This window comes from Bombus vancouverensis, unplaced genomic scaffold, assembly GCF_051014615.1.
Source record: "Bombus vancouverensis nearcticus unplaced genomic scaffold, iyBomVanc1_principal scaffold0040, whole genome shotgun sequence".
Taxonomy (NCBI): domain Eukaryota; kingdom Metazoa; phylum Arthropoda; class Insecta; order Hymenoptera; family Apidae; genus Bombus; species Bombus vancouverensis.
In genome coordinates, this window is record NW_027468931.1 from 241,324 (window position 1) to 267,771 (window position 26,448).

General features: G+C 36.9%; 2 protein-coding genes and 1 long non-coding RNA gene across 9 annotated transcripts in view; 1 reads left to right on the forward strand and 2 right to left on the reverse strand.

The window, feature by feature from the left end:
• LOC117164953 (uncharacterized) overlaps positions 1-26,448 on the forward strand; it is a 92,975-nt gene that overhangs the window by 18,186 nt on the left and 48,341 nt on the right. Inside the window, exons 1-4 of one of the 4 annotated variants that reach the window (XR_013061255.1) lie at positions 8,968-9,119; positions 13,782-13,966; positions 14,368-14,529; positions 14,804-15,037. The exons of 1 other annotated variant lie outside the window; for it this stretch is intronic. The gene's annotated coding sequence lies outside the window, so the exon portion shown is untranslated. Of the gene's footprint in view, positions 1-8,967; positions 9,120-13,781; positions 13,967-14,367; positions 14,530-14,803; positions 15,038-26,448 lie in introns of those variants that run through there. 2 more of the 4 variants (XR_013061254.1, XR_013061261.1) reach the window with 2 other exon arrangements.
• LOC143304579 (uncharacterized) lies at positions 5,688-9,078 on the reverse strand. 4 transcript variants are annotated; one of them, XR_013061245.1, is made up of 8 exons: positions 8,993-9,078; positions 8,373-8,916; positions 8,065-8,160; positions 7,710-7,988; positions 7,366-7,634; positions 7,186-7,282; positions 7,003-7,023; positions 5,688-6,486 (listed from the first exon to the last, which is right to left on the reverse strand). It is a non-coding gene; the product is annotated as an uncharacterized LOC143304579 (long non-coding RNA). The 4 variants fall into 4 exon arrangements; XR_013061247.1 differs by lacking the exon at positions 8,993-9,078 and having other exon boundaries at positions 5,693-6,308; positions 6,415-6,486; positions 8,373-8,512; XR_013061248.1 differs by lacking the exon at positions 8,993-9,078 and having other exon boundaries at positions 6,294-6,308; positions 6,415-6,841; positions 6,919-7,023; positions 8,373-8,512.
• On the reverse strand, positions 9,541-10,602 carry LOC143304560 (venom serine protease Bi-VSP-like). The gene is made up of 3 exons (XM_076627022.1): positions 10,424-10,602; positions 10,198-10,352; positions 9,541-9,869 (listed from the first exon to the last, which is right to left on the reverse strand). Exons 2-3 carry the CDS (start codon positions 10,327-10,329, stop codon positions 9,714-9,716), a joined length of 288 nt encoding a protein of 95 aa, XP_076483137.1. The 5' UTR covers positions 10,330-10,352; positions 10,424-10,602; the 3' UTR covers positions 9,541-9,713.

Below are 26,448 nucleotides of genomic sequence, written 5' to 3' on the forward strand. Positions count from 1 at the left end.
AGAGAGAGAGAGAGAGAGTTAGTTACCAAATAGTTGCCAAGTTATTTGTTGTAAATACGAGCGTTGCATTTAGTTTTCCTGTTAATCAAACATCGTTTCTCTGTCTAACTAATATCTGTATTTTCAATCCATTATTAATATATTCCGATATTACAAGTGGGGGCTCGTCCGGGATTGAATAAGACAGAGAAACGATACGATTTAACGGAGCTATTTGTGCGGGAGTAGAAAAGAATAGAATAAAATGGCAAACGTTGAAGACGAACGATTGTCGGGTGAAGAGGATTTGACGCTGGAGGAGCTGAGGAGTAAGCTCGCACAGATGAATCTGCCTATATCCAGTGCGAGATCAGTGCTGGTTGCCAGGTTGAACAGAGCGTGCAAACCTGGTCGATCTACTCCTAAGGATTCGAAGCGTGGCGAAGAACCAACAAACCAGCGAGATCTAAGAAGCAAGCAGAGAGCCGAACGCAGTCAAGAGGGAGAGGAAGACCTCGAGAAGCTGAGGACGAAAGAGCTGAGAGCGCGTCTCGTTAGCTTGGAGTCGAAGGTAACGGGAAGAAAATCCGAACTACGCGCGCGGCTACAGGCGGCCCTAGAAGGAGACGATGTATCGTCGGAAGAAGAGAGCTCCGACGAAAGTGAAGGCGAGGACGATAAACAAGGCGCGCGAGAATACAGGAGAGGCACGCGAGCGGTGTATCAGGACCGCGATGAGTATCAGCAGAAGTATATGCGTCGGTTCGATGTTGAGTCTTAAAGACGTGGAAGACTCATTAGAGAAATTCAGCGGGGATGATCTGCTGAGTGTAAATCAGTGGGTGGAAGACTTCGAGGAAATGGCAGAAGTGTGGGGTTGGTCAGACGCCCACATGGTGGCCTATGCTAAGAAATTACTCGCAGGCTCCGCTCAGGCCATCGTACGACAAGAGCGATGCGCGAAGTTCTGGGCAAAGCTAAAAAGGGCGTTGAGGAATGAGTTTGAAAATGTAGTAAGCGACCAACAGATACATGGCGAGTTATCCTATAGAAAGAAGAAAGCAGATGAGAGTCTGCAACAATATATGTATCGCATGTGCGGGATTGCAAAACAAGGAAGGGTTGATACGCAATCCTTGATAGACTACATTATTCAAGGCATTTCCGACGAGGTCGCGAACAAGACTGTGCTATACGGAGCCAGGAATATCGAGCAATTAAAAGAGCGTTTCAGGCGCTACGAAGCGATAAAAAGAGATATGGAGATGAGGACGAAATTTGAGGAGCCGAAGAGTAGCAGGGTAAAGCCGGTGGCGAAGCTGTCCGAAACCGAGAGGAACAAGGAACCCGGTCGATCTGGAGATGCGAGGAAGGCGCGATGCTACAATTGCGGTGATGCGGAGCACGTGTGTGCGGAGTGTCCGAGCAAGTCGAGAGGACCTAAATGCTTCAAATGTAGGGAGTACGGACACATCGCATCAAAATGCGACAAGGCACTGGGTGAGCCGTCAAAAAAAGTTTACAGCGTGTTTCGGTCGTTACAAACAAGGCGTGGTAAGGATGTTAAGATGGAAAATTTCGAATTGAGCGCGTTGATAGACACCGGTAGTGAGCTGACTCTAATGCGAGCAGATCAGCATGTGAAAATCGGAGCGCCCAGATTAAGTCGGGAAATCGTTGGATTTGGCGGTGTCGGTTCCGGAAGGAATTTTACGCTCGGGAAATTTTCGACGAACATTATTATAGACAATGAGTCGTACTGTATAACCATACACGTAGTTCCAGACACAGTGATGCAACATTCGCTTATTATTGGCGCAGACTTTTTGGACACTGTTGAAATAAGTATAAAAGGGGGAGAATCTTTTATTAGTAGAATAAAGGACGAAAATCCCGATGAGTGTCCGGAAGTCCTCAAGATAGATGTAGAGACACAGGCGAGTGAGATAGATTTGTCACACGTTAAGGACATGCAACATAGTCTAAAAAGAGATTTGAAGAGAACCAAAGCATTGCTAAGAGACGCTCAAACGATGCCGGAGAGATCGAAAGGTGACTCGACGGGTAAAGCAGCTTTACGACAGCTGAAGAACCAGTTAGAAGATGCAGAATGCGCTAGAGCAGTTGCAGTTAAAGCGAAACAGGCACTGGAGCAAGAACCGAATGAGACGCAGGCTTCGTTGCAGGAAGTACTGCGACAACGTTCCGAAGCAGAAGATCGTGATTAATGTAGCTAGTCGCGAACGAACTGAGCTACTGTCGCAATTGGAAGAAAATAAAGAAGAGTTAGCAGAAGTTTTGAAGAAGTATCGGGCAGCTGTGCAGCAAGTGTCGGAGGAACGGAGAATAGTGGCAAGACACGTGGTGATTGGTAAAGTGGACCACGAGATGGTGTCCTCGTCGGATTCTTGCGGAATCTGGCTAAACAACAGCAACAGGATGTTGTTGATGATATTTGCGAATTTACTGAGAAAGATAGCGTTGCGGGTGTGAGGGTTGTTTCAAGTTTTCGGATAGACTCGAAGAGAGTGAATGCAAGGCGAACGAAAAGACAAGGGAAGTCGCACGCGCGGAATCCCTCCAATAATATCGATACGAAGATTCGATATACAGAGGATGTGGATGACGAGGACGACGATGGGATTGTCGAGGACACGATGAACGTGAAGACCTTCGAAAAAGAAGAGATCATAGTCTCGATAGATGGTAAGTTGTTAACGTCTTCCATGTACGAACCGAGCCTACGAAAATGTCACGATGCTGCCACGACGATCAAAGCCCCTGACAAGAGTGAAATTGGTAAACAAACAACGGAGAGGAAGATAGAGGATGAGCGAAAGAGGAGCAGTAGCATCGAGGACGAACAGGCCGCGGTGTTCCAAGAGGAACGAGATCAGCTGCGTGCGGACGCAAAGAGACGGATTGAGGAGATCCAAATCCGAAACAAGCGGGCGTATAACAGGAGACGCAAGAAGGCGACAGCATACAGGACGGGAGATCTAGTGGCAATCGAGAGGATGCAGAGGGGTCCCGGGCTAAAGCTGCATCCGAAGTTTCTTGGACCGTATCGGGTGATAAAAGTCCTGCGAAATGACCGATACATAGTGCAGCGAGAGGGGGAGCACGAAGGGCCACGTACAACTTCCACGGCAGCCGATCACATGAAATGGTGGAATGCTGACGATAGTGATGTAAGTGCGAGCGGCGATGATGAGCACATCTGAGGGCAGATGTGATTGTCAGGAAAGGCCGATTGTGATATCGTAGAATAGCTTTGCTTGGAGATCGGCTGAAAATAGAAAAACCGTGTACGTCGTGTTTCTGTGGTTCGTTTACATTTAAGAGTGCCTACGTGACTAAAGGCACGTAGTTGGTAGTTCTTACATAGGTATGAGGGAAACAATAGACAACGTTAGAAGAATGACGGTTTCGCTATCCAAGGCGAATCGAAAAGTATGCGTGTTGCGAGAATCAGAGTTGATCGAGACGTCGAAGCATAGAGTCGTTAGAATTGAGTTGCGAGTGTTGTCGAGTGTTAGAGTTGCTAGTGTGTCTGAGAGAGAGAGAGAGAGAGAGAGAGAGTTACCAAATAGTTGTCAAGTTATTTGTTGTAAATACGAGCGTTGCATTTAGTTTTCCTGTTAATCAAACATCGTTTCTCTGTCTAACTAATATCTGTATTTTCAATCCATTATTAATAAATTATAATTAATCGGACAAAATTACACCTTTAATATATTCCGATATTACATTACCGTGATGTAATATTTATCATGCTTATTTTGTACGTAAAACGAATCGTTGGAATATTCCCGAAGCTAACGAAGCATTTCCCAAAAGTTAAACCGAAGAAATTAACGCGAATAGTTAAGTGAAATTTTTCCATTAACTTGCTGACCAACCGGCAAATAAAAAATCATAAAAATTGTTTCAATGTGTTGAGGTCACGCATAACTTCTTTTTTCATTGACGATTACCAAACAGGTAAAATTTCGAAATTGACCAGATCGTATTGGAATTTGAAGTGCATGGAAAAAGACAACTCGAAGTACAAACCTTGAGCTGTACTACTCGAAGTACAAACGTGAACTAATGGATGCAGAAAAGCAATTAACGCCAAACATCCGAACAGCATCTTGGAGCCCGTCATTGTTCTGAAATAAAAGAAGTGACGAATTAAAAAGACGCAGGACTAATAATAATAAAGGAAACTTAGTTCGTATTATAAATTGAATTTACATCAGAAAAGAAGCACGATCAAGCGAAACAGATCGTAGAAATGACAAATATCATCGATATACGTTTCAGTGTAATTTCACTTTTGAAAATTATTTAGTTTAATACGATCGTATTCATCGCTCTGAAACTTTCATTATGCTGCAATTTGTGCTGCGTCTTTTTAATTTCTCTATCTTTCTGTGTTTTCGGAAAAATTACTTGAAAGATTAAGAATTGCTTGCCTTATTTTATTTTCGATTAGTTAGGATTTGATTATTCCAGGTAAGGTTTATTATTTATAACAGGTTTTATCACTTGTTTATTATTTAGGAGTTTGTTATTTTAGGATTAGTACCTTTTAGGATTTCTTATCCTTCGAGTTTCTGTTTCAGATATCTAGGTCTATTTCAAGATGTTTTATTACATTAGGATTATTTATTCGATTAAGATAATTTAAGAGTTTCACAATGTACAAAGAAATTTAGATTTATGCTTTAAACGTATTAAACACGCGGTAATTTCAATGTCTATAGCCTCGAACGTGTTCTGATTAGTTGTGTCATTGTCTGTGACATTGAAATCACAAAAATCCATTGCAAGTGTGTTGTCATGCAATGTGGATGTAATTGGGTTTTTTGGGTATTTCCTGTATCATCTGATTTGTACAGTACTATTTTAACGCAAGGACAGGAAACTTATTATATATTTCCCGTCCATTATTTGAATCGTTGTGAAGTGTAACGAATTATATTCGATTCGAGGAGATGTTAATGAATTACCCATTTCATATGTAATTACATGGAAATAAAAATCATTGCAAAAATAATTGATCTAATGACAACGGAATTTCCAATATTTTTTTGTTTCGTCACGTCTTTTTCATAATATATCTTTTATAGGTACGTGATTTATTAATCGTTCGAATGGAAATAATTATTCGTATAATATTCAAATGATTCTAGCCATAAAATAAATTAAAACGATACCTGTCAATGATATGCAATCTGCGTATGACGTCAACTTCGATCTATGCTTATACAAGAAATTTTATCAATCAATGACTAGATATACAATAATCAAATATTATAAAATTTCCTGAAAACCTTTAGGTGTTAATATTAAGGTGTTAATATCTTTAATATTTGCAAGTTATTGTTTAGCGCTAATTAGTTAGAATGTAACAAGTGGTGTACCAGAATTGAGATAATTAAGCCACACGAACAATCTTATTTAGATCTTTTTAATTTTTTAATTCTCTTTTGCTCTAATACTTCGTAAAATTAATCTTCATTAGCTACTACACTTCATAGAATGACAAGAGATAATTTTTCTTATATAACGTTTCATTCATAAAATCTATCATTAAAGTATATCTTCATAAAAATATCATTCCATACTAACGGTATATTTGGTGTCATACGAGATAACAATTACCAGTGATGACATATGTAACTTTATAAAGATATCTCGTTTTATTATATATTAAAAGAATGTACTCATTACTGCTATATTTCAGATGAAAAAAAGGAGGCAACGATTTTACAGTAAAATCGTTCGTTTACAACTGATTCATTTACATTTCATGATAATACTGTGCATTCTGAATATGCTATGATTTGGTTTAAAATAATAAATAGTCCATTCTTGCATACTATTGCTCCGGCTTTACTTGTATTTTCGATATTGGTATAAATAGAAAGACAATTAATGTCGTTCGAGTCTATTTTCGGATCATTTATATTACGTTTAATCCATATAGTTATTATATGAGACATAGTATCGTAAAATTTGGAAGAATAAAACGTTCGTACAGGAAGTACATTTTATAAGAACTCCAACAAATCTGCGTGTGCACCTAAAATACAAACTGATAGTGATTGTTCATAAGTTTATATACATTATCTAATGTCAATCGAAGGTATCAATTCTTTTTCTCCATAAGAGTACTTTTTCATTTATATGTGTTCAAAAATACATGTGTTCAACCGTGAAGCATATGTCACCTACAACGAAAAAGAGTTTTCCTATACTTAATATTTCCTTTGTATACCTATGAAAGTTTATTCTTCGCGTAGTATGAAATTATGAATAAATCTGGAATATTGTTCAATCTGAAAAGAAAAATAACTTATTGACATCATTCATTGATACGGCAGCCCTTTCTTTTAACGTGAAATAGAAAGCGAAAATTTGAAAACAGATTTTTTGGAAATTTACTTGCAAATATCGTTTCCAATATCGTGATTTTCTTCCCAATGGTACTGTACTTTCAAATTTTCCAGTATCCCTCTAAAAACAAAAAGTCGAACCTCGTTATTATTAACGTAGGCATTACAAGGAAGAGAAGTATTAGAAAGCAGCTCCTTTTTATTATGGATTTCTTTATAATCGTGTAAATAAGAAATTCCGGAAATTTTTTCCTCAAGAATTTAATTCTTGTGTTTTGATTGATAATTATTACACTGCATACTAACATTTCGCATACTGTTCGCGTCTAACAATTTCCTAATAATAACTACTTCAAAATTACATATGTTCTTGCACGAATTCAAAAGTACGTATGATACAATTACAATTGATTCTAAAATAATAATTATTTAAAGATATTAAGATACTAATTAAACGTTTCACTATATTTCATAATCTGGAACAACAAATTTTTATTTATAAAAAATGAAACTGTCTTTATATATTCTTTGTCATGATGCTATTTCTTATTACCATGTAGACATTTTTTAAAATTCATTTTGTTATCTCTACGCAATATGAAAATTCATATACTGCTTAATATTTTTTACATATTACCCATCCACCGCATGATATCTCCTGAAAAATCAAAATATTAATGTTATATTATTACAATGCTTCTTAAATTTCAATTTTTGACAAATTTGAAATCCAATATATTTTGCACAATTATTATTTATCAAAAAATTCTAAGTTAGTAACTTTCTTTTCAAATGGCAAATAACATATACTTTGACTTACCTGTAAGTTTTTGTTCCTAATCATCATTTCCTCTTATAGAACATCATTATTGTTCTCATAATTACTACCAGTGTCATAGATATTGTAGTGGCTACAACTGAATTAATAGAAAATGATAAATAACTGTGTATAACACTAACACATAACTGTGTATAACAATGACACATAACTTTTACTTACATATCAGTCGATAAGGGATTACTGTGATATCCTGTTGATGTTTCTTACGGCACTTGATTAGGTGCGATACGGTATCATTCCTTACGGTATACTGTAGATAAGTATTTTAGAAAATGACAAGAATAAATCTAAATTATTCAGAGGTTCCAGTTTCGGCTTAGACATAAATACAGGACCATTTGCAAAGAAGAAAGGGTGCGTTTCTACAGCCTCGTTATAGTAACCATGAATACCGATCTCTGAATTACTGGTTACTAAACATAAATATCCTATAAAATTTAATATATTTCTTTAATTTTTAATACATACATGAGTTAGGAGTTCTAAATTATGAATCATCCTACCTGTGATATTACACTTTTCCTTATAATATCATCACTCAAGTGAACAACATTAAGATCATGTAAACCATGTCATCCTATCTTACTGTGAAGATACTTAGTTATGTTATCTAACATTATAAAAATATCATCAAATTCAAGTCCTTTTATTCACATCACATGGCCACGACGATCTGGTTCTTCGTTATATAATGTTCTAAAATTTGTCGTACATATAGCATGTACAAACCGTGATATCAAGGTATCAGTTCTTCCTTCCCAAGGGACAGTTTCATTAAAATTCTGATAGAATTAAAAATTAATTATTAATATTCTAACAATCATATATGTTAAATACATTATAGTCAACGATATATACCTGAGCGAATGTAGGGGTGATTCCTTGATAATTATAAATGTCATCAGCCCACATCATTGTGCCACTTCTTTGTACTCCATTAACTAGATTAACAGCCTAAACAAACATACAAAATTTTATAGAAGCTGTACAAAATATAGTATATATGCGCAATATTGAAGCGTTCAAGGGGATATAAAGGTAATGTACATCACATACACGTGTACTCTCATGCAACAAAATACAATTAGATTTAATAGTATAAGCTCTTTTATTCATCATAATAGATTGGAAATTTAAGTGTCTTACGAGGGTGAGTAAAAAGTTACCCGCTCTGTCGGTGTAGAATTTATTTTAAGCAATTGTCAAAAAAGACATACATCATTTTTTGACATAATCACTCAATTTCTGTATACACTTTGTCCATTTGCTGAAGGACCTTCGTATTTTCTCGTTAAAAAATGTTTTGGGCTGAGCTGCGAACCACGAATGCATCGTCGTCTTCACCTTTTCATCAGCTTTCTCGGCATCCATCTCGCACAAACTTTTTAAAACCCAAATCTGTCGTGCACTATTGCATAAGCAGAGCCGTGGCTGATTTGCAAATGATTTGCCACATTATCCAGTGTCACTCGTCTATTCCATAGAGCATAAGTTCATGAGCACGTTCGATGTTGTCATCGTGGATGTGGACGGGCGTCCAGCTGTTTTTTCATAACACTTGTGCGATCTTCTTTGAACTTTTGTGCCCATTCAAACACACTTCGTGACAAAACACTTTCTCCATAATGTGCATTAAATCTTTGATAAATATAGGCATCAATCATAACCTTCGACCACAAGAAACGAATCACAGCATCCTGCACTGTTTTCCTGCAAATCGCCATTGCAAAGCGCCATTACTCGCGCAACGGTCACAAACGAATTGACGTAACACAATGAAACCTACGCAGCAGCACTGAACAGATATTGACGTCATACGAAGAGTGCAGATGGATCAATACGGTCGACAGAAGTTTTAACTATCTGGAGTGCGGATAAATTTTTACCGAGAGTCGTATAGGAATCTATAATCTGTAAGTACACCTTTGGCTGAATGGAAATTTCTCTTACATATAGTCAAAAATGCAGAAACAGTGTATTGAATTGGAAAGTGATAAAAAATAAATGAAGTTTCGAGGTTGCATGTGATTGCATGAGTACACAGGACGTTTTTAGCGAATAAAAAATAATTTTGAAAGACACGAGACTTATCTTGTATTTTATGCACCCTCTGTGTCGGAATTTCCAGAAGCTCTCTATCTTATGAAGTGTTTTAGATTAGCCGGAAAATTTTGTATGTACATACAAGAAGTATACGATCTAAGTGGAATATTCCATTATTCTCTTGATACAACAGAAACGAAATTTACAGAACTTCTCAGAAAGTTGGTTTATTATTACCAAATTAATAGAATTAATATACGTTTATCATCTTTACATACCTAAGTCGTGGAGGTTTATCGTGCGTAAAAAATTAGTGTCGTTTCAAAGTTACATTTCGTACATTTTAAGCCTATAATTTGTAACGTACAAAACAATGTAAATTTGAGCTGTTTCTTATCTCCACAATAAGAAAATCCAACTATACCTTTTTTACACAATGATATTTATGGAACAGTAACATCATATTATTGCATTGCTTGGAGAATGAAGTCAAGGTACGATGTGACCCTAGTGTAAACGCTGGGATACCCAGCTGTGCCGCACTTATAAGCATAAGGCACAATACCTATTAAATACGAGGTTAATTCATGTTGTATCAGCAGTGGTCCGCCGCGGTCAGCCTGAAAGGATCGTTATATTTTTAATCAAAGATACTGAAATATATGGATCGAATTGTATTGAAATTATACTTATATACAGTAATAATCTTCTATTGATTTGTGTATTGAAATACTCCAATTTATAATGTACATGTTATATGTATTTTGAGCAAAACTAAGATTAGAAGGAAATTAGATTAAATACCATAATGAGGTGTGAGAAGTGGGCAAAACTATTAAATTGTGTTTATCTATTATTTCTAATGTTTAAGACGTCGATTTGATGTTAATTCGAATTGACGTGTCTTCAGATACCGTATAGTTTGTAGTAACTCTGTAACTTAATTACCGTACAAGAATCCTGTCCACCCTGAGCATGTTCGGCGCATATTATACCATCAGTGATATCAGGTGCATTAGGAAATTTGGAATAAGCTATTTTGCATTCGGTGTTCTTAATCACTGGCATTTGTACTTCCATTAATGCATTACGTCGTGGTCGTCCTACGAAGAAAATAAGAAAGATATTTAAGACTGGAACTGTTTAATTGTATTATAAAATTGATATCACTTACTATATCTTAATGCTCCCCATCCAGCAACAAGGGGGTTATAGCCGACGAAGTTGCTCTTTCGTAGGGGCTCTTTCGTACAAATGGGATATACGTACCCTGAAAAATAAAAGAATAAATGAAAATGCAGGAAACGAATGACCAAAAGTATGAGAAAGAATTGTACACGCTTTATGACACAATATATGTGTACAGTAAGAAATTTCAGAATATGATACTTCAGTAATACTCAATAGCATATATATATATATATATATATATATATATATTTGAGGACTTACTCGAAAATGGCACCTCCTCCACCAATCTAAGAATGGCAATATTATGATTGTGTATGTTTTCTATTCCATCCATATGTGCACAATGTGCTGCGGTCAAAACATGCCTAGCCGTTATCAGGGAACCTCCGCACTTCCATAGTGGTTTGTCTGGGTTTCGGGGATTACGAAAACCTAATGCAGCGATCCATGGCCAAGCGCCTAAAATGCAATAGTCATAGTTGTGAATATACATAATTTTTTCTCACATAACGAGTAACAACGATTATTACCTATTCGATATTCGATCATACAGCAGACGATAAGTACATACGTACAAATACTCTGAAATAGAGATTTGATAAAGACAGAAATTAAATTTTTATTCCAGTGGAATACAAATTATTAAATAATTCTATATAATTTCTATTTGAACTATACTGAACTATAAAGTTCAAACGTGTAATTTCTGCCCTAACAGTTTTTGATCTCTATCCATATTATTACTCCTATATCAATTTTTTATTTCAAGCAAAAAGATACTCTTCCTAACATGAAGTAAAAGAAAGAAATAATTCAAGTTAATAAGTAAAGTTACTACCGATAAAATCATTATTATTTAGTCTAATTGAAATGTACATTGATGTGCTGTTTAATGCCTTTAAAGTTCATTCTTTGCAGTAAATGGCTTATTATTAATCGGAAAGAAAGACATAAAACGTACCAAGTTCAGCTGGTTTACCATCGACCACCCTGGTATGAGAGACGTTGCTAAAACCACAGTATGGTGGTCGCCAAGCCTTATACTTATACACAGTTTTTGTTAAAATTTCTCTCTTCTCTTTGTTTGGATCGTCCGGACAGCAAACGATCGTAACATTGCCCTGATATCTGCACACTGATCGTCTATAAAAATCGGTGGCTGTACGGTACTGTATCTGCCATATTTCTTGCAGAGGTTTACATTTTCTGTAGTCAAGGCACCTGCCTTCTTGATTGTCCGGTGTGGTACATTCTGGATCAAACAATTTTAAAACATTTATACAGTTCAAAGATGCGTAAGAAAGCGACACCGATTACTCAACTTTCGAAGTAAAAAGCCGATCAAGTCCACCGGATTGTCCTACAGACACGTATTAATCCGTAAGAGTTAGTCATCATGTTGATAATAATTATCTAAAGAAACTCACGTGAAAATATAAAATTTTAATTGATTAGATATTGTGTTAGCCATACTTAAGAAAGAAAATGAAAATGAATGAAATGAAAGAAAAGGACTACCTTCAACCTCATTTTTTAAATAAACACTTTGTCAGTTTTGCGGTAAATAAATTCTTAGGAATTCAGGACAGTTTTTAGTGAATCATTTTGTTTCGACCGTTCGCGGAGAGACGCGATCGCGGGATAGCACGTCAACGAGAGTTGTAAGTTCCCGTTATGATTAAATAATCGACGCCACGAACTGATCGATCCCCTTATTTCGATTATGATAATAAGGGTAGTTCAATGAAATTCCACAGAATTAACACAAATAAATTAATGTTTATTTCAACAACTTATTAACTAGAAAGATATAAAAGGAACAAAAAAATGTAACTGCGTTTTGGTTGATAAGTAATGCGCGACATACCACATGTGTTGACGGTTCGACTTCTCGAAAAGTTCTGAACGCCTTTCGATTTTTTTCGTTTTTTCTGGAAGGCGACCCCCACTACGTTCGGATCACGCCACATTCTTTTACGCGAGGTAAAATACGGGCCACGAGTCGACGTTTCTGGAAGTCGCCCTGCTTAATGAACCATGCGCTTGCCACTACAATGTTTGTTTGCCGGGCAGACGCGACGATCCGTCTACGACATTATAGTGCCGCGATCGATAGTTAAGAATATGACCTATGGTAAGCCGCATGGCGTAACATTCTCCCCCCGTTGAGAGGGTACCGATCAAACTAGCGAGGTGTGTTTGAAGTTCCCATCTTATTTCGTCTCGGTGGCTAGTTGTTCGGGTTTCTCGAGATCGGGTTGAATTGGCAGTGGGACAAGCCTTTTGACGCCCCGATCCAAAATGCTCTTTGCCGTCTGAACTGTAGCTGTCCGGATGACACCATCGGCGCCTGGATGAACCTTGATAACTCGGCCCAGAGGCCAATGCATGGAGGGAACGTTGTCCTCTCTGAGGATGACGATTGTGCCCTTTTGGATGCTGTGTCCACCCTTGCTCCATTTATTGCGGTTGGTTAGCTCGTTCAAATACTCCTTATGCCAGCGGTTCCAAAAATGTTGTTTAAGCTGTTGGATATGCTGCCATTTGGAGAGTCGGTTCGATGGAATGTCTCTGAAATCTCGATCACGTAAGCACATTAATGAATCGCTAATGAGGAAATGTCCGGGAGTGAGGGCTAGGAGATCATTTGGATCGGTGGAGATAGGAGTTAGCGGGCGGGAATTGAGGACTGCTTCTATTTCTATGATAAGAGTATTACGGTGTTAAGCTCATATGTTTCTGTTTCTCCACTCGCGCTGCGCCATAATATCCTTTGATATTTCCGATCCTCTGGTCGTACGAGGAATTGCCGATACATTTTCTCGATGTCGCCAGTGAGTACGTACTGATGAGCGCGGAATCTAATTAATATACAAAATAAATTGTGAATTGATTCGAGAATATAGGATTTCCCCATTTCCATGATTATCGTGATTTTTGTATAAATATATTTTTTAAGATACTAATAATTAGGTAGTTATAAATTAGTATTATCAATTATTTTGCATTTATAATTCCGCCTCTAGTATAAGTGTTAATTGAAAACTAACTTTATGTTTCAAAAAGTACTAGCAAAGTCGTTGAGTAACAAGCCACTGATGCTAACACAAATAGCATTGTCGTAATTAAATATTTCTAAATATTCATTTTTCATTTTGAACCTGTAGAAACAATTTATTATATATACTATTAGCTAAGTAATTGCATATTTAATTAAGTCGAAATATAAAGCTTAGTTATTTTAATAATTTAAAAAATAAAAAACTGACAAACATTTCAATTTAATTTATGGTTGGAACAAAAGACAGTTATTTTTCATTAATTGAAATATTGCAATGCAGAGTACTTTCCAAAATACGCCGAGAGTATTCCTGATGGTGAAACGAGCGTTGCTTCATCTAACGCAGCTAAAGAAAACAACATCTATGTAGTTGGTGGTACGATGCCTGAAATAGAGGGCGATAAATTGTACAATACCTGTACTATTTGGGGTCCCGATGGAACTTTGATAGCAAAGCACCGAAAGGTAAGTAATATATTCCTTTATGGCTTTGAATTTGAAAATATTGGGGTGAAGAAAGTGACTCTATCTAGGAATAATTTAGGAATATACATATGTACATACGTATACTATAACCAATTCTATAATTTACGGTTTATAAAATACGTTATGATACGGGAAACGCCCATTTTTGTTGTAATGTGTTTGTTGTTGTATAAATTTTTCACATACTTAAAATATTATTATACTTATTTTTTCTCCTTTTTAAACATTATTAAATGATAAGATTTTTTAATAAAAGAAAGTGATAAAAACGCTGTCAGTTATTAAATAAAAAATAATTAAAGTTTAGGAGTTGGTAACTTTGATATTAAATTACAAAAGTTGCAGCAATAGAATTAGCGACCACATTTTTATGTTATTAGGTACATCTATTCGACATCGACATTCCTAATAAGATTACTTTTCGAGAGAGTGATTCACTCAGTCCTGGTAACTCCCTAACGATGTGAAGGGCTGCAAAATAGGTATTGGCATTTGCTATGATATTAGATTCGAGGAAATGGCACGCATTTATCGGAACAAAGGTACAGTAACTTAATCGATCAATACTTAACTAGCAAAAAATTAAATATCTTTCTTAAATATATTCTATATAAAATTAATATAATCTGCAACTCTGTATAAAAAGAAGCTTAATTTAAAAAACCAGTATATTTGCTGAAAATGAAACAAATAAAAGAATTAAAAGCACAATAAGAGGACTGTCCTCGCATATTCAGAAATGATGGAATGTGAACCGTGCAACTACGAAGTTAATTGGTATTCGGTGGCTTCATATTTCCTGCTTCTCTGGGTTAGGTTGCCAAATGCTGATATATCCAGCGGCATTCAATATGACCACTGGACCACTGCACTGGTCATTACTTCAGCGTTTCAGAGCGAATGATAATCAATTATACGTTACCTGCATATCACCGGCTCGTGTTCCTTAAGCAAGTTACGTCGCATGGGGACATACACAGTTGACCAATCCCTGGGGAAAGATTCTTTACGATTTGGAAACTCAAGAGAATATGGCAGTCACCGATATCGGTAATTTACAGCTTAAAATTAAAAGCGAGAGATCCATGATGTAATTAATTTTTAGTCTCGTTAATTTATCGATTTAGCCATCTTCCTCTGTATTTGTTGAATTTATTAGTAAGCATTACTTATTACTTCGTATGTTTCTTTTTTCTATCAGATCTAAAAGTTGTTGAGGAAGTAAGGGCTCAGATACCTACATTTTCTCAGAGACGTACAGATTTGTACGACACTGTCTGTAAGAAGGAGTAACTCTACACTAAAACAGAAAATGTTTTTTTATAATATTTCTACTACAATATCCCTTTTTTGTGAATTATTACTAATTTCTTATCATTTGTACTAAACGAATGACTCAATTAAGAAAACCAAAACGTTATAAATAATAATCTGTATATCTTGTGTATCAACATGTAATTGGATATTATAATAATATAGGAATGCTATAATAATATAGGATAATAATATAGGAGAATAATAATATAGAAAAAAATACATGCTTTTAAACAGCTTTAATATCGATCACATAAATTGTTATAATTCACAATGATTACGCATACATAAAAGACCCCTTGATAGTAAAATTTACGATCAAAAGGCAATTACGTATCGTTTAACAACATTTAATTTATAACACCTTTTAAACATTTAGACAGATTAACACATAACACTTCTTATATATAAACATCAATTCGAAGTTATCAGCTTGGAGAAATTGGTCGATTAATACCTGTAGATTGTCTGTCTCGATGAAAGACTTAAAGAGAGCAAAAACATGATAATGCCGCTAATATAATATTCCTTCTTTCTTGTATCTGTCTGCCTCTCAGGTCGTTTTACTAATTACAATAAGTAATTTCGACTTCTTTGCGCTCTCTTTTAACGCATTCGAGACCGAAAGAAATTCATATCAGTCAGTAGGCAAGGGTATAATATACATATTTTATATATAACTTATGTAGTAATGTATATATCATGTTAGTTTCATATTTTTTTCAATATAGAATTATTATATATATATATATATATATATATATATATAACTGTACATAATACATTATAGAATAACATAGTATATAATTTTATATTTTAAAAATATGAGGCATACTATTTAAGATTGTCATCGATTTAAAATCAAAGTATGAAAAGGATACCCTGGAGAGAGTAAAACACAGAATCATTCCAACTAAACATTCAGATCGTACCGACACCTAGGTATCGTCTTACAATTAAATCTCGGTCTCGAATGGATTAAAATGAAATACATACTTGCAGCTTCAACATCTTCAATATCGAGGAGATTCAAACTTTACAAATAAATGTAAATTGCGATGTAAAACAAAGCGATGTAAAAAGGGAAAAAGGAGGAAAGAAGGAACAGGGAAGCAAAGAGAAGAAACGAATTTTTCATTTTCTCGAAACTGGATCAAGTTTCAGGAAGACCATCCAAGTAATTGATGTCCTCTGTAATTATTTGTTAATCATGCGCGGAATCAGAACGATTCGACCTCGTTCCAAAGCAGATCGTTACTAGAGTAGAGACGGGAATTAATAATTCGTGTCAATTGTTCGATCGTGTTCACAAATTCAAATGCGGTTGAGTGGCGGAAACCATTTATAACACGTCCCATACAGCGTAGATCGTGTCACGTCGATTCGGGGTAATTTCACGTTCCGCACGCAAGGTGAGAAATTCGTACTCAAATTTTGATTGTTATTAGAAAATTTATTGAACACTGACAGAGTAACAATACAGAATGGTCAAACAGCACAGAAAAGAATGTTCTTACAACGACTCGAGAGGTACTTTTTTATATCAAGGACCCGGCTCCTGTGGAGGGGCTATCGCTGGATGCCGGTCACATAGGGTTTCTATTACTGCTTAGCCATCATTTTGCTGACCAAGGTATGTGAGGCATAACCATCCTTTCGTTGCGTTCTCACGACCACTGTGACATTCCCCCCTCTTTAGCTTCGCTTTGCTCCGCTAAAGCGTAAGGCTCTGGTGGGGCTTCTAAGTTGAATGATCCCCTCATCTTCGTCTTCGGTGATATTTTGGAAGGTGACCGTCCTTGGTACTGTTGATGTTTGATCGATCCTGTTTACGCGAGCGGTAGGGCAGAGTATTTTGATACGTACATTTTTAGGAAATGATCGGCGTAGACATTCGAAAAGTTTACATTTGTACATTACATATATTGTTCCTAGTCCTAGGGCTATGATTCCTAATATTTGTAGTGTGGATATAGCATATTCCTTCAATGAATTTATGCGTCGCTCAAATTGCAGGGTACTGATTTGTGTTTGTAATGTGTCGAGGTTGGCTTTATATTGGTTAAAATTGTGAGTTACTTTTGGAGCTGTTTCTAATATTTTCTCTAATATTGGAACATCTGTTTCTTCGAAGCTGTATATGCTATTCTTAAATTTGGTTTCGTAAGAGATATTTTTATGTGATCCTCCTATTTTCATAATATTATGATCGTATGTGATTATGCACCCGGTTTTACTGCTAATTAAGCTTGGTTGTCTAATTTCTAGGATTTTATGTGTCTTACATAACACGTCGATTTGTACATTTTTCGCAGGAATAATAATATAATGGTTTTCCGTCTGCAAAGGTACGAACGTCAATTCTTCCAGCTTGAAGACAGCAGTCGGGCAAGTTTTGACCGTCTGTCGATTAGTAATTAATTCTGATCTGCATTCAGGTGAATTGATTCTATTGTGACTCGGTTGAGTTCTTTTACAAATGTGGATGATTGCCGTTCGTTTACAATATTTGTTTAAGTAGTGACTATCGACAAAGGTGTATTGTTCTGAGTCGGTTAGTATCAAATCAGTTTCTATTACAGGCGCAATGAATACAGAGTTTTGTTTGGAAGGTATCGGGTAAATTTTAGTTATTTTCCATTCATTGTTTTCCAAAAGCGGCACAGTTATTGTATATATAAGTTTGTTATCTCTTATCCATACCTTTAGTTTGCTTAGATCTAGAATTAGTTGAAAGTTTTGAACTGAAGGTTCGATATGGTTAGTCATAAAGTTTTGTCTCGTTATTTGGTCAAGTGTTTTTAAGAATTGTTCGGGTTCTATAACTTGTGGGTTTATGATTCCTTGTTTCCCTAACATAACAATGTTAAAAATTTCGTCGATGTTTATATGGAGTTCTGATATGGTAGATTCGGTTTGAATTAATAGGGAGACTAATATTTCGTTTTTTTCATTGTGGTTTTCAATCTTGTGTATATCGTTGGCTAAGTTTTCAAGTTGATTTGTTTTGGTATTGTCTAGCACGCGTTTGATGAGTGCGGTTTGGTTACTAAGAATTGTTTTTATTTTATTGTTGGAATCAAATAATGTATCGATGTTCTTGTTAATGAGTTCTAAATTGTTTTCGTCGAGAGTTCCGAATAAAGTTTTGGATACTGAGCCTATGACATTGAGCAATCCGCGTTTGCTTTTATAACGCAATAATAATTTGAGTTGCCGAGTCAGGTTTTGAAGATTTCTGTACTTAAATTTTAGGCTGCTTATTTCTGGTGTGTAAGCGCAACGTGGTTTACATTGACGGTCTATTAAATCTATTACGCGTTGTAATCTATTAACTTGGTCAATTGGATCGTTAAGGCCTACTATAAGGGTGATATCTATTTGTTCGTTGTACAGATAGCAATTGTCAATGTGTTCCAGGAATATGTTGGCGTAATTCAATGGTTTTACTTCTAGATCGCTTCTAATGTACTCGAGTGTTATGATGATCCATATTATGGTCTTCTTCCTGAAAGGTAGGGTTTTAGCCTGTTACCGTGGATTCTTTGCGTGTGACCGTTGGAATATTCGATAAGATAGGTGGGTGAATTGGATGAGAGGATTTCTGCAGGTCCTAGCCATTCGTGGTCTAGCTTGTTAGTTTTGTGATCGTTATGTACCCATACTTTATCTTTTACTCGGAATATCGTCTGTGTTTTAATAATTTTTCGCATTTGATCCCTCTGGTATCGCTTTTTGTTAGATTCGGTAACTCGTCTTGCTTTAGCTATATAGGCGTTGTGTCGATTTTTCCAGAGGTTAAACAATTGTTCTCTGGTTAGGCTAGGAGTGGTTGATATTGAGGATGGCATGTTAGCTTGTCGTCCAAATGTTAGTTCGAATGGGGTATGTCCGGTCGTCTCGTGTACTGAAGTATTATATCCCATGCATATTAATTTTAAGTTTTCATCCCAGTCGTTCTGTCGGTCGGTCGTACAAGTTCGAATAAGGTCCTTTACTACGGCATGCGTTCGTTCAAGGGATCCGTTAGATTGTGGATGGAAAGAAGTGGTTTTTATGTGTCGGATTTTGAAAGCCCTTTCAAATGTGTCCATGAATTTACATACGAAATTTCGTCCCATGTCCGTCAGAATACTTTTTGGTGCGGAAAATATGTACACATAGTGATCCAAAAGTTCGTTAATGATTGAGTTGGCTGTTTGGTCTTTTAAGGGTATGAGGATGAGATATTTGGTTAATTGATCTTGGATAGACAGGATAAACTGATTGCCCCGTTTGGTTTTGGTGAGAGGTCCGAATATGTCCATTGCGATTTTGTCATTAGGATTAAGCGGTGTGTCAGTTATCATAGGTTGTTCCTTGGCCCTGATACGATTTAGCTTTTCTCGTTGGCAGGTTTCGCAGTTTTGTATGAATTCTGTAACGTCTTGTTCTAGGTTTGTCCAGTGATGGTGCTCTTGTATTCGTTTCTCGGTGCGGTGTATACCTAAGTGTCCTACTAATTCGTTATGATTTTCGCGTAGTATCGTTTGTTTTTGTTCGTTATCGTAGTCTACTGGCGGATCTTGTCCAAATATTAATTTAATTTGAGGGAATCTAGTTGTTAGAAACCTTAGCATGAGTTGAATATTTACCTTTTCTAACGTGCTGAAGCTATTGTCGTTTATTCCTATTTGTAAGCGTCCGGTTCGGTGTTTAATAAAGTGTTTGGTTAATTGACGCAACCAATGCTGTTCGTTAAAGTCTCCCAGTTCGGTCTTTGTAATTTGTTTAAAGTGTGGTCTGTTAGGTTTTTGGGTTATCGGAGCTGGGGTGATATTGATTTTCCAGTCTATATACTCGTCATAATAGTCCGGGTTTTCTACATTGGGTTGGATTTCTTCATTAGTGATAGGATACAATCGGGATAGAGCATCTGCAGCTGTATTTTCTTTTCCTTTTTTGTATTCGATTTCATAATCGTACTCCTCGAGTCTCAAACGCCATCGCATGAGTCTCGATGAGGGGTCTTTAACATTCTTTAACCATTTCAAGGCTTGATGATCGCTTTGAATTTTAAATTTTCTACCAAGTAGGTATTGTCTTAGTCTTTTGATTGACCATACTATTGCTAATAACTCTTTCTCGGTTGTGGAATAATTCTTTTCAGGAGGGTTCAAAGTTCGGGATATATAACAGCATGGATGTCCGTCTTGGGAGAGTATTGCTCCTAACCCTTCGTTACTTGCGTCTGTTGTTAATGTGAATGTTTTGTCAAAGTCTGGATATTGTAGTACAGGGGCTTCGCAGAGTTTTTGTTTTAGTGTGTCAAATGCAAGTTGTTGTCTATCGGTCCAGTAGAATGGAGTGTCCTTTTTTGTGAGATCTGTCAATGGTTTTGCGATTTTAGAAAAATTACGTATAAATTTTCTATAGTATCCAACGAGTCCTAAGAATGACTTTATGTGGGTCGCGGTCTTTGGTGTTTTAAAGTCTTTCACGGCTTGAATCTTTTTGGGATTAGGTTTTACTCCTTCCTTTGTTACTACGTGTCCTAAGTATTCTAATTCCGGTTTCAAAAATTCGCATTTGTCCGGTTGTATTTTTAATCCTAAATTTTGTAGTCTGTCTAATATAATGGCTAGATTTCGGTTATGTTCTTGGATGGTGCTCCCGAATATTATAATGTCATCCAGGTAGACGAAACAGTTATTTCCTATTAACCCTCGTAGCGCGGTATCCATCATACGTTGAAACGTCGCCGGTGCGTTTTTAAGGCCGAAGGGCATGCGATTATAGTGGAAGTGACCTTGTGGGGTTGAGAATGCAGTATATTTTTTGGAATTTTGCTCCATAGGTATCTGGTGAAATCCTGACGAGAGGTCTAGGGCCGAGAAAAATTTAGCTTTGCCTAAGTGCTCGAGTATTTCGTCCGAATTTGGTAAAGGATACGCGTCTTGGTCTGTTTGCTCGTTTAATTTTCTAAAATCTATAACGATTCTCCATTTTTGTTTGCCTGATGCATCTAATTTTTTTGGAACTACCCAAATTGGTGCGTTATATGGACTGTCCGATGGTTCTATGATTTGTTTGTCTAACATGTCGTTGATTTGAGTCTCGATTTCCTTTTTATGACATTCGGGCGGTCTATAAGATTTGATGTATATAGGTTTGTCTGTCTTGAGTGTGATTGTATGTTCTGTCAAGTTGGTACATGGTAATGAGTCTGTTTCCATATTAAAAACGTCTAAGTAATTGATGAGGATTTTCTCAAGGGGTTCTCGAAGTTCTGGATCAATATGTTTGGTACGTATTATTTGTGCGAATTTATTAATTTGGCTTAGTTTATCGGGTTTCTCTATTTCGTTTGTAATGTGACAGATTTGCTTACCAGTGTTGATGAAACATACTGTTGTGGGCTTTCCTTCGATGTATTGGGCTGAGATTAGAGTTTCGCCTGGTCTTATCTTGCTATCGGTTTCCTGGAATGGTAATATAATTTCGTCTAAGGTTAGTTTATTGTTAGTGACGCTGTATTGATACTTTGTAAGGAATGGGAGTCCGATTATTCCATCTTCGATTAGGGGAAAGTTGTTAGGGACTACGTAGAATTGATGATTTTTCTTGAGCATGGTTAAATTGCAAATTTTGTTAGTGGTATGTTTGTCACTTCCCATTAGGAAGGTTTTTGGGTTAGAAGTTTGGACGTTTAGTGAGGCTTTTTCTTTTATAAGGTTGATTCCTGCTCCGGTATCGATGAGGAATCTGGCTCTTCCTCCGTCTCTTCGTTGCAGTACGATTGATAGTAATCTTCCGGTGGTGGTGCAGTTAACTCGAGGTAAGCTTCCTCTGGGTTCTCCGTTGTTTGGTTTACTCGAGGTGGAATCTTTCCTTGGCTGGCGAATGGAAAATTTCGAGAGTAGCATTTTTCGGCTGTGTGTCCAATTCGTAAACACTTTGGACACTTCGGTTTCATGCGGTCGTCTAATGATCGGCTAGGTAGCTGAGCAGAAGTTTGTGGCTGTGAATCGGTAGTAGTTCGCTTGGATACTAATGTAATGTTGTGAGATTGATTCTTTGGGCGGTTGGCAACACGATTTGCTTCTCGTAACCATTGTTCTCTATCAGCTGCTAGTTGTTGGGCAAGGTTCAGGTTCTTTGGATCGCTAGATACCACCATCTGTCCTATCTCGTATCGTAAGTTGAGCAAATATGTTTTAAGTGCTTCGCGTTCTTCAATATCTATAGCTACGCGTCGTTCTGTTGGTGTGCGGTTTTCGTTTTGGACTGCATAATTTAATTCGTTTAGCTGTTGTCGGAATCTGGAGTTAAAAGATTGTACACTTTCTGTTGCCCCTTGTTTTAAATTCTTTAATTTGTCCCTACAGTTGCTAATAGTTGTTGGTGTTAATACGTGTTGTCTTAAGCATGAATATAAGTCTTCGAACGAGTTGATTTTTAGATATCGTATGTTTCGTTTCGCGTTGTCGGTAACCTTTTCGATCAGTATGAGATCTAATAATAGCTCTCTGTCACTTGCCTTGCACCTAGCTCTTGCTTTGCGGACCGATAAGATGAAATCTTCAACGCCTACGTCATCTTGACCACGTAGTGTCTCGACAGTTCGTATGGCCTTATCTGCCTCGAGCCCTCGATCTTCGTTGTAGTTGTTTATTGGTTTAATCGCGGCGCGGCTAGATGCGGCTCGTGGTCTTTGTGACGTGTTCGGTCCGTCAGTTTCGTCATCCGTTACGTTATCAGCAGCGGTTTCTAAATGGGCGTTTATTTGCGACTGGTCAGTCTCGGTGTCGTATTTTATTTCCATGGTTTTTGCAAGATCGCGTATTTCTTTAGAGCGATTTCTATCGCTAGTTTCCGCAAATTCTTTTATGTTTTTAATGTTTTGATCGGTGCTGTTTCTAAAGCTTCTAAACTCGTGAGTTAGGCTTTCAAATTGTCCGATCAGGGTAGCGATTAGTTCGTTTTGTTTAGCGGTACTCTTGTCAGTTGGGTTCATGCTGAGAAATATGACACTTTCGGCGGAAGAAGAGTCACTATCTTCAGAACGTATTTCAGGCTTACGGTTTCGATAATGTACGAAAGCCAGCTTACCGAGATTCTTTGCAGATCCTTCTTTTGATCAAGGAGGTGACCGTGGTCCTTCGCTGTAGAATCCGTAGAGTTCCCGTTGAAGTTTCCTCTTGATGCGATGAATGGATCCTGGCAGGATCGCCAATTTTGTCACGTCGATTCGGGGTAATTTCACGTTCCGCACGCAAGGTGAGAAATTCGTACTTAAATTTTGATTGTTATTAGAAAATTTATTGAACACTGACAGGGTAACAATACAGAATGGTCAAACAGCACAGAAAAGAATGTTCTTACAACGACTCGAGAGGTACTTTTTTATATCAAGGACCCGGCTCCTGTGGAGGGGCTATCGCTGGATGCCGGTCACATAGGGTTTCTATTACTGCTTAGCCATCATTTTGCTGACCAAGGTATGTGAGGCATAACCATCCTTTCGTTGCGTTCTCACGACCACCGTGACAATCGCATACACGTCTTAGGATGTATTTTTGGTACTTATATATACTCTATATATATTCTTACTCTATATATATTTATATGTACTCTATATATATTCTCTATCTTAGATATACCATAAAATATTTCGTGAAATCGCGTATTCGTGTCTAATATCAGGGATTCTCTTTCCACAAGTCTGCGTTTTCTATATTATCTTTCTTCCTTATCAGTAGGCATTCTCACAATTTGTGATTAATACTGCTCGTACAGGAATGTTGGGTTTTTGACGTTGTAAAATTTCACGTGAAATAATAATGCCTATATATTGACTAATTTATCAATTAATTAAATCCGTGTATATCAAGTTTTCTATAATTTAGTACTTTCGTGTAACTACAGAAATTTGATGCAATATAAAACTTGATTAAAACAGCGATTCATTAGGAAACGAGAGTAATGATGCAAATATTTTTTGTAGCCATTATATAGGATTTCGATCGCATAATTAATCAGTATCAACTTACCAGTCTTTAACGGAAGGACAGAAAGAAGGGCAGACGGTACACAGACCGCAATCATGATCATTTTCATGTAGAATATCAAACTGCCGTACATCTTCGAAAATTTCGTTAGTCGTAAGAGAAGCGATGAGAAGCGTAAGAGAAGTCGATGAGAAGCGGTTATTTCAGCCACCACTGTGTAGGTACTGCACTAGCCAGAAGTATCTGCGACAGAAATCAGAATACACTCTTTTTCGCATGGTTGGATCAATTTCGCGTGGGACTAACCTGATTGAACCTAACGCGGGATAATTGCTCAACTCACGACCTTAACCAGCCCGCTTGATTCTCTGTAAATGCTTGAAATTGACGCTTGGATTCTTTCCAGATTAACTAGCTTTGCCCCTCCCTCCCTTTATCTATTTTCTTAGATCGACTTAGAATGGATCGAACAAAGGCACAAAAGAATTCGAAGAAAACAACAACTTATTATCCAAATTGTTCATCGAGGGTAATCAATGCTGTTTACTTCCTAGAATTAGGATGAATAGGGATTTGGAGAAACCCACCGGCCATGTCCAGAATAATAAAATATCTCGCTTTTGCAATCTCGCGACTCGATCCGCAATGAGGGGTAAAGGATACCGATACGCGACCGTATATTTATTTAGTTCTCGAAAATCTGCCTATCATCTATCTGAACCATTGTTCGTCTTCACGAGTAACACGGGATATAGAAGGGAAAATAAAGGAAAGGAAGGTAGGGATAAGTAGAAGCTTGGGGCCAAGTTTAATTCACTGAAACCGAGCTGCTTGTATTATCACAAAACAAAATTGCCAGTACGTCATTTCCGTACTCTCGTCCTCGCGAAAATGGTTTTGCTCGTTAAGAAAAAACGAAGAGACAGGGAAGAGAGGAAAAAGCAAACGGAGAGCGCTTTTAAAAAGCTGGCGAACCGTGTGTTACCACAACGAGATACGCGGTGCTATTTGTCGCTTTAAATTGTGTCGCAACTCGTTTTTGAGATCTTTGCCAGGGACGCGTTAAAACACGCTGCAAATATATTTCTGGCTTTTCTGGGGTTTAACTGAAATATGACAAATAACGTTGTAAAACATATGTACTTATGACTTACAGAGTAATTGAGTGTACAAAATATATAGTATACAAAATAGCCAGCGATTTAGAGCTTTAAAAGATCAAAAGAAAAGAAAAGAAAAGAAAAGAAAAGAAAAGAAAAGAAGAAAGATAATATGTTGTGGCAGTCTAAGTCGATCTAAGAAAATAGATAAAGGGAGGGAGGGGCAAAGCTAGTTAATCTGGAAAGAATCCAAGCGTCAATTTCAAGCATTTACAGAGAATCACTATTGAAAGTTCAATGGCCGACTAGTGAGCTTCATCCTATCTCATTTTTTAATCAGGCGATGGATCGACGAATCGTATTGATTTCGAGGATTATTATAGTTCTGTGGGAATTTTAAAGCGTGGTTTGTCTAATCTTGTCTCGTTAGCTACAGACTCTTTGGCGAGCAGCCTGAAACTTGATCCAGTTTCGAGAAAATGAAAAATTCGTTTTTCCTCTTTGCTTCCCTGTTCCTTCTTTCCTCCTTTTTCCCTTTTTACATCGCGTTAAGACCCGTTAAATAATATTGACTGCCGTGGACGCTGGCTGAGAAGTGCACTTTATAACTAGCTTTAAAATCACTGACGTCGATGAGGACAAAGGTAAGTTAGAGGGTCATTTATCTGAGCTGGTGTTATTCCGCTGTACAAACTATTTCCGGCCAGTACCTTTTATGTACTTTCGCTTCCGCTAACAAGCAACGCGCCATGTCCATCACTGTTCTATTATACCTTTCCGCTGTCCCGTTTAATTCATGTACGTATGTTGGGCAATTATTTATTCTTATACCTTTATCCCTAGCAAATTTATAAATTCGATTATTTAAATATTCTTTACCATTATCGCATCTTAATATTTTTAACCTCTTGCCCGTTAAATTTTCGGCTTCATTTACGAACTGTACGAAAGAATCAAAGACCTCATCTTTTGATTTTATACAATAGATCCTAGCTATTTTACTATAATCATCGATAAATGAAATGAAATATTTTTCTCCATTGAATCCGGTAGTCTT

Excerpts from the sequence above, each read along its gene's own strand:
- LOC143304560 (XM_076627022.1), bottom strand. The coding sequence starts at position 10,329 with ATGGAAGTACAAATGCCAGTGATTAAGAACACCGAATGCAAAATAGCT. Across the intron at positions 9,870-10,197 it reads GTGGACAGGATTCTTGTACG|GCTGACCGCGGCGGACCACT; the intron begins GTAATTAAGTTA and ends CGATCCTTTCAG.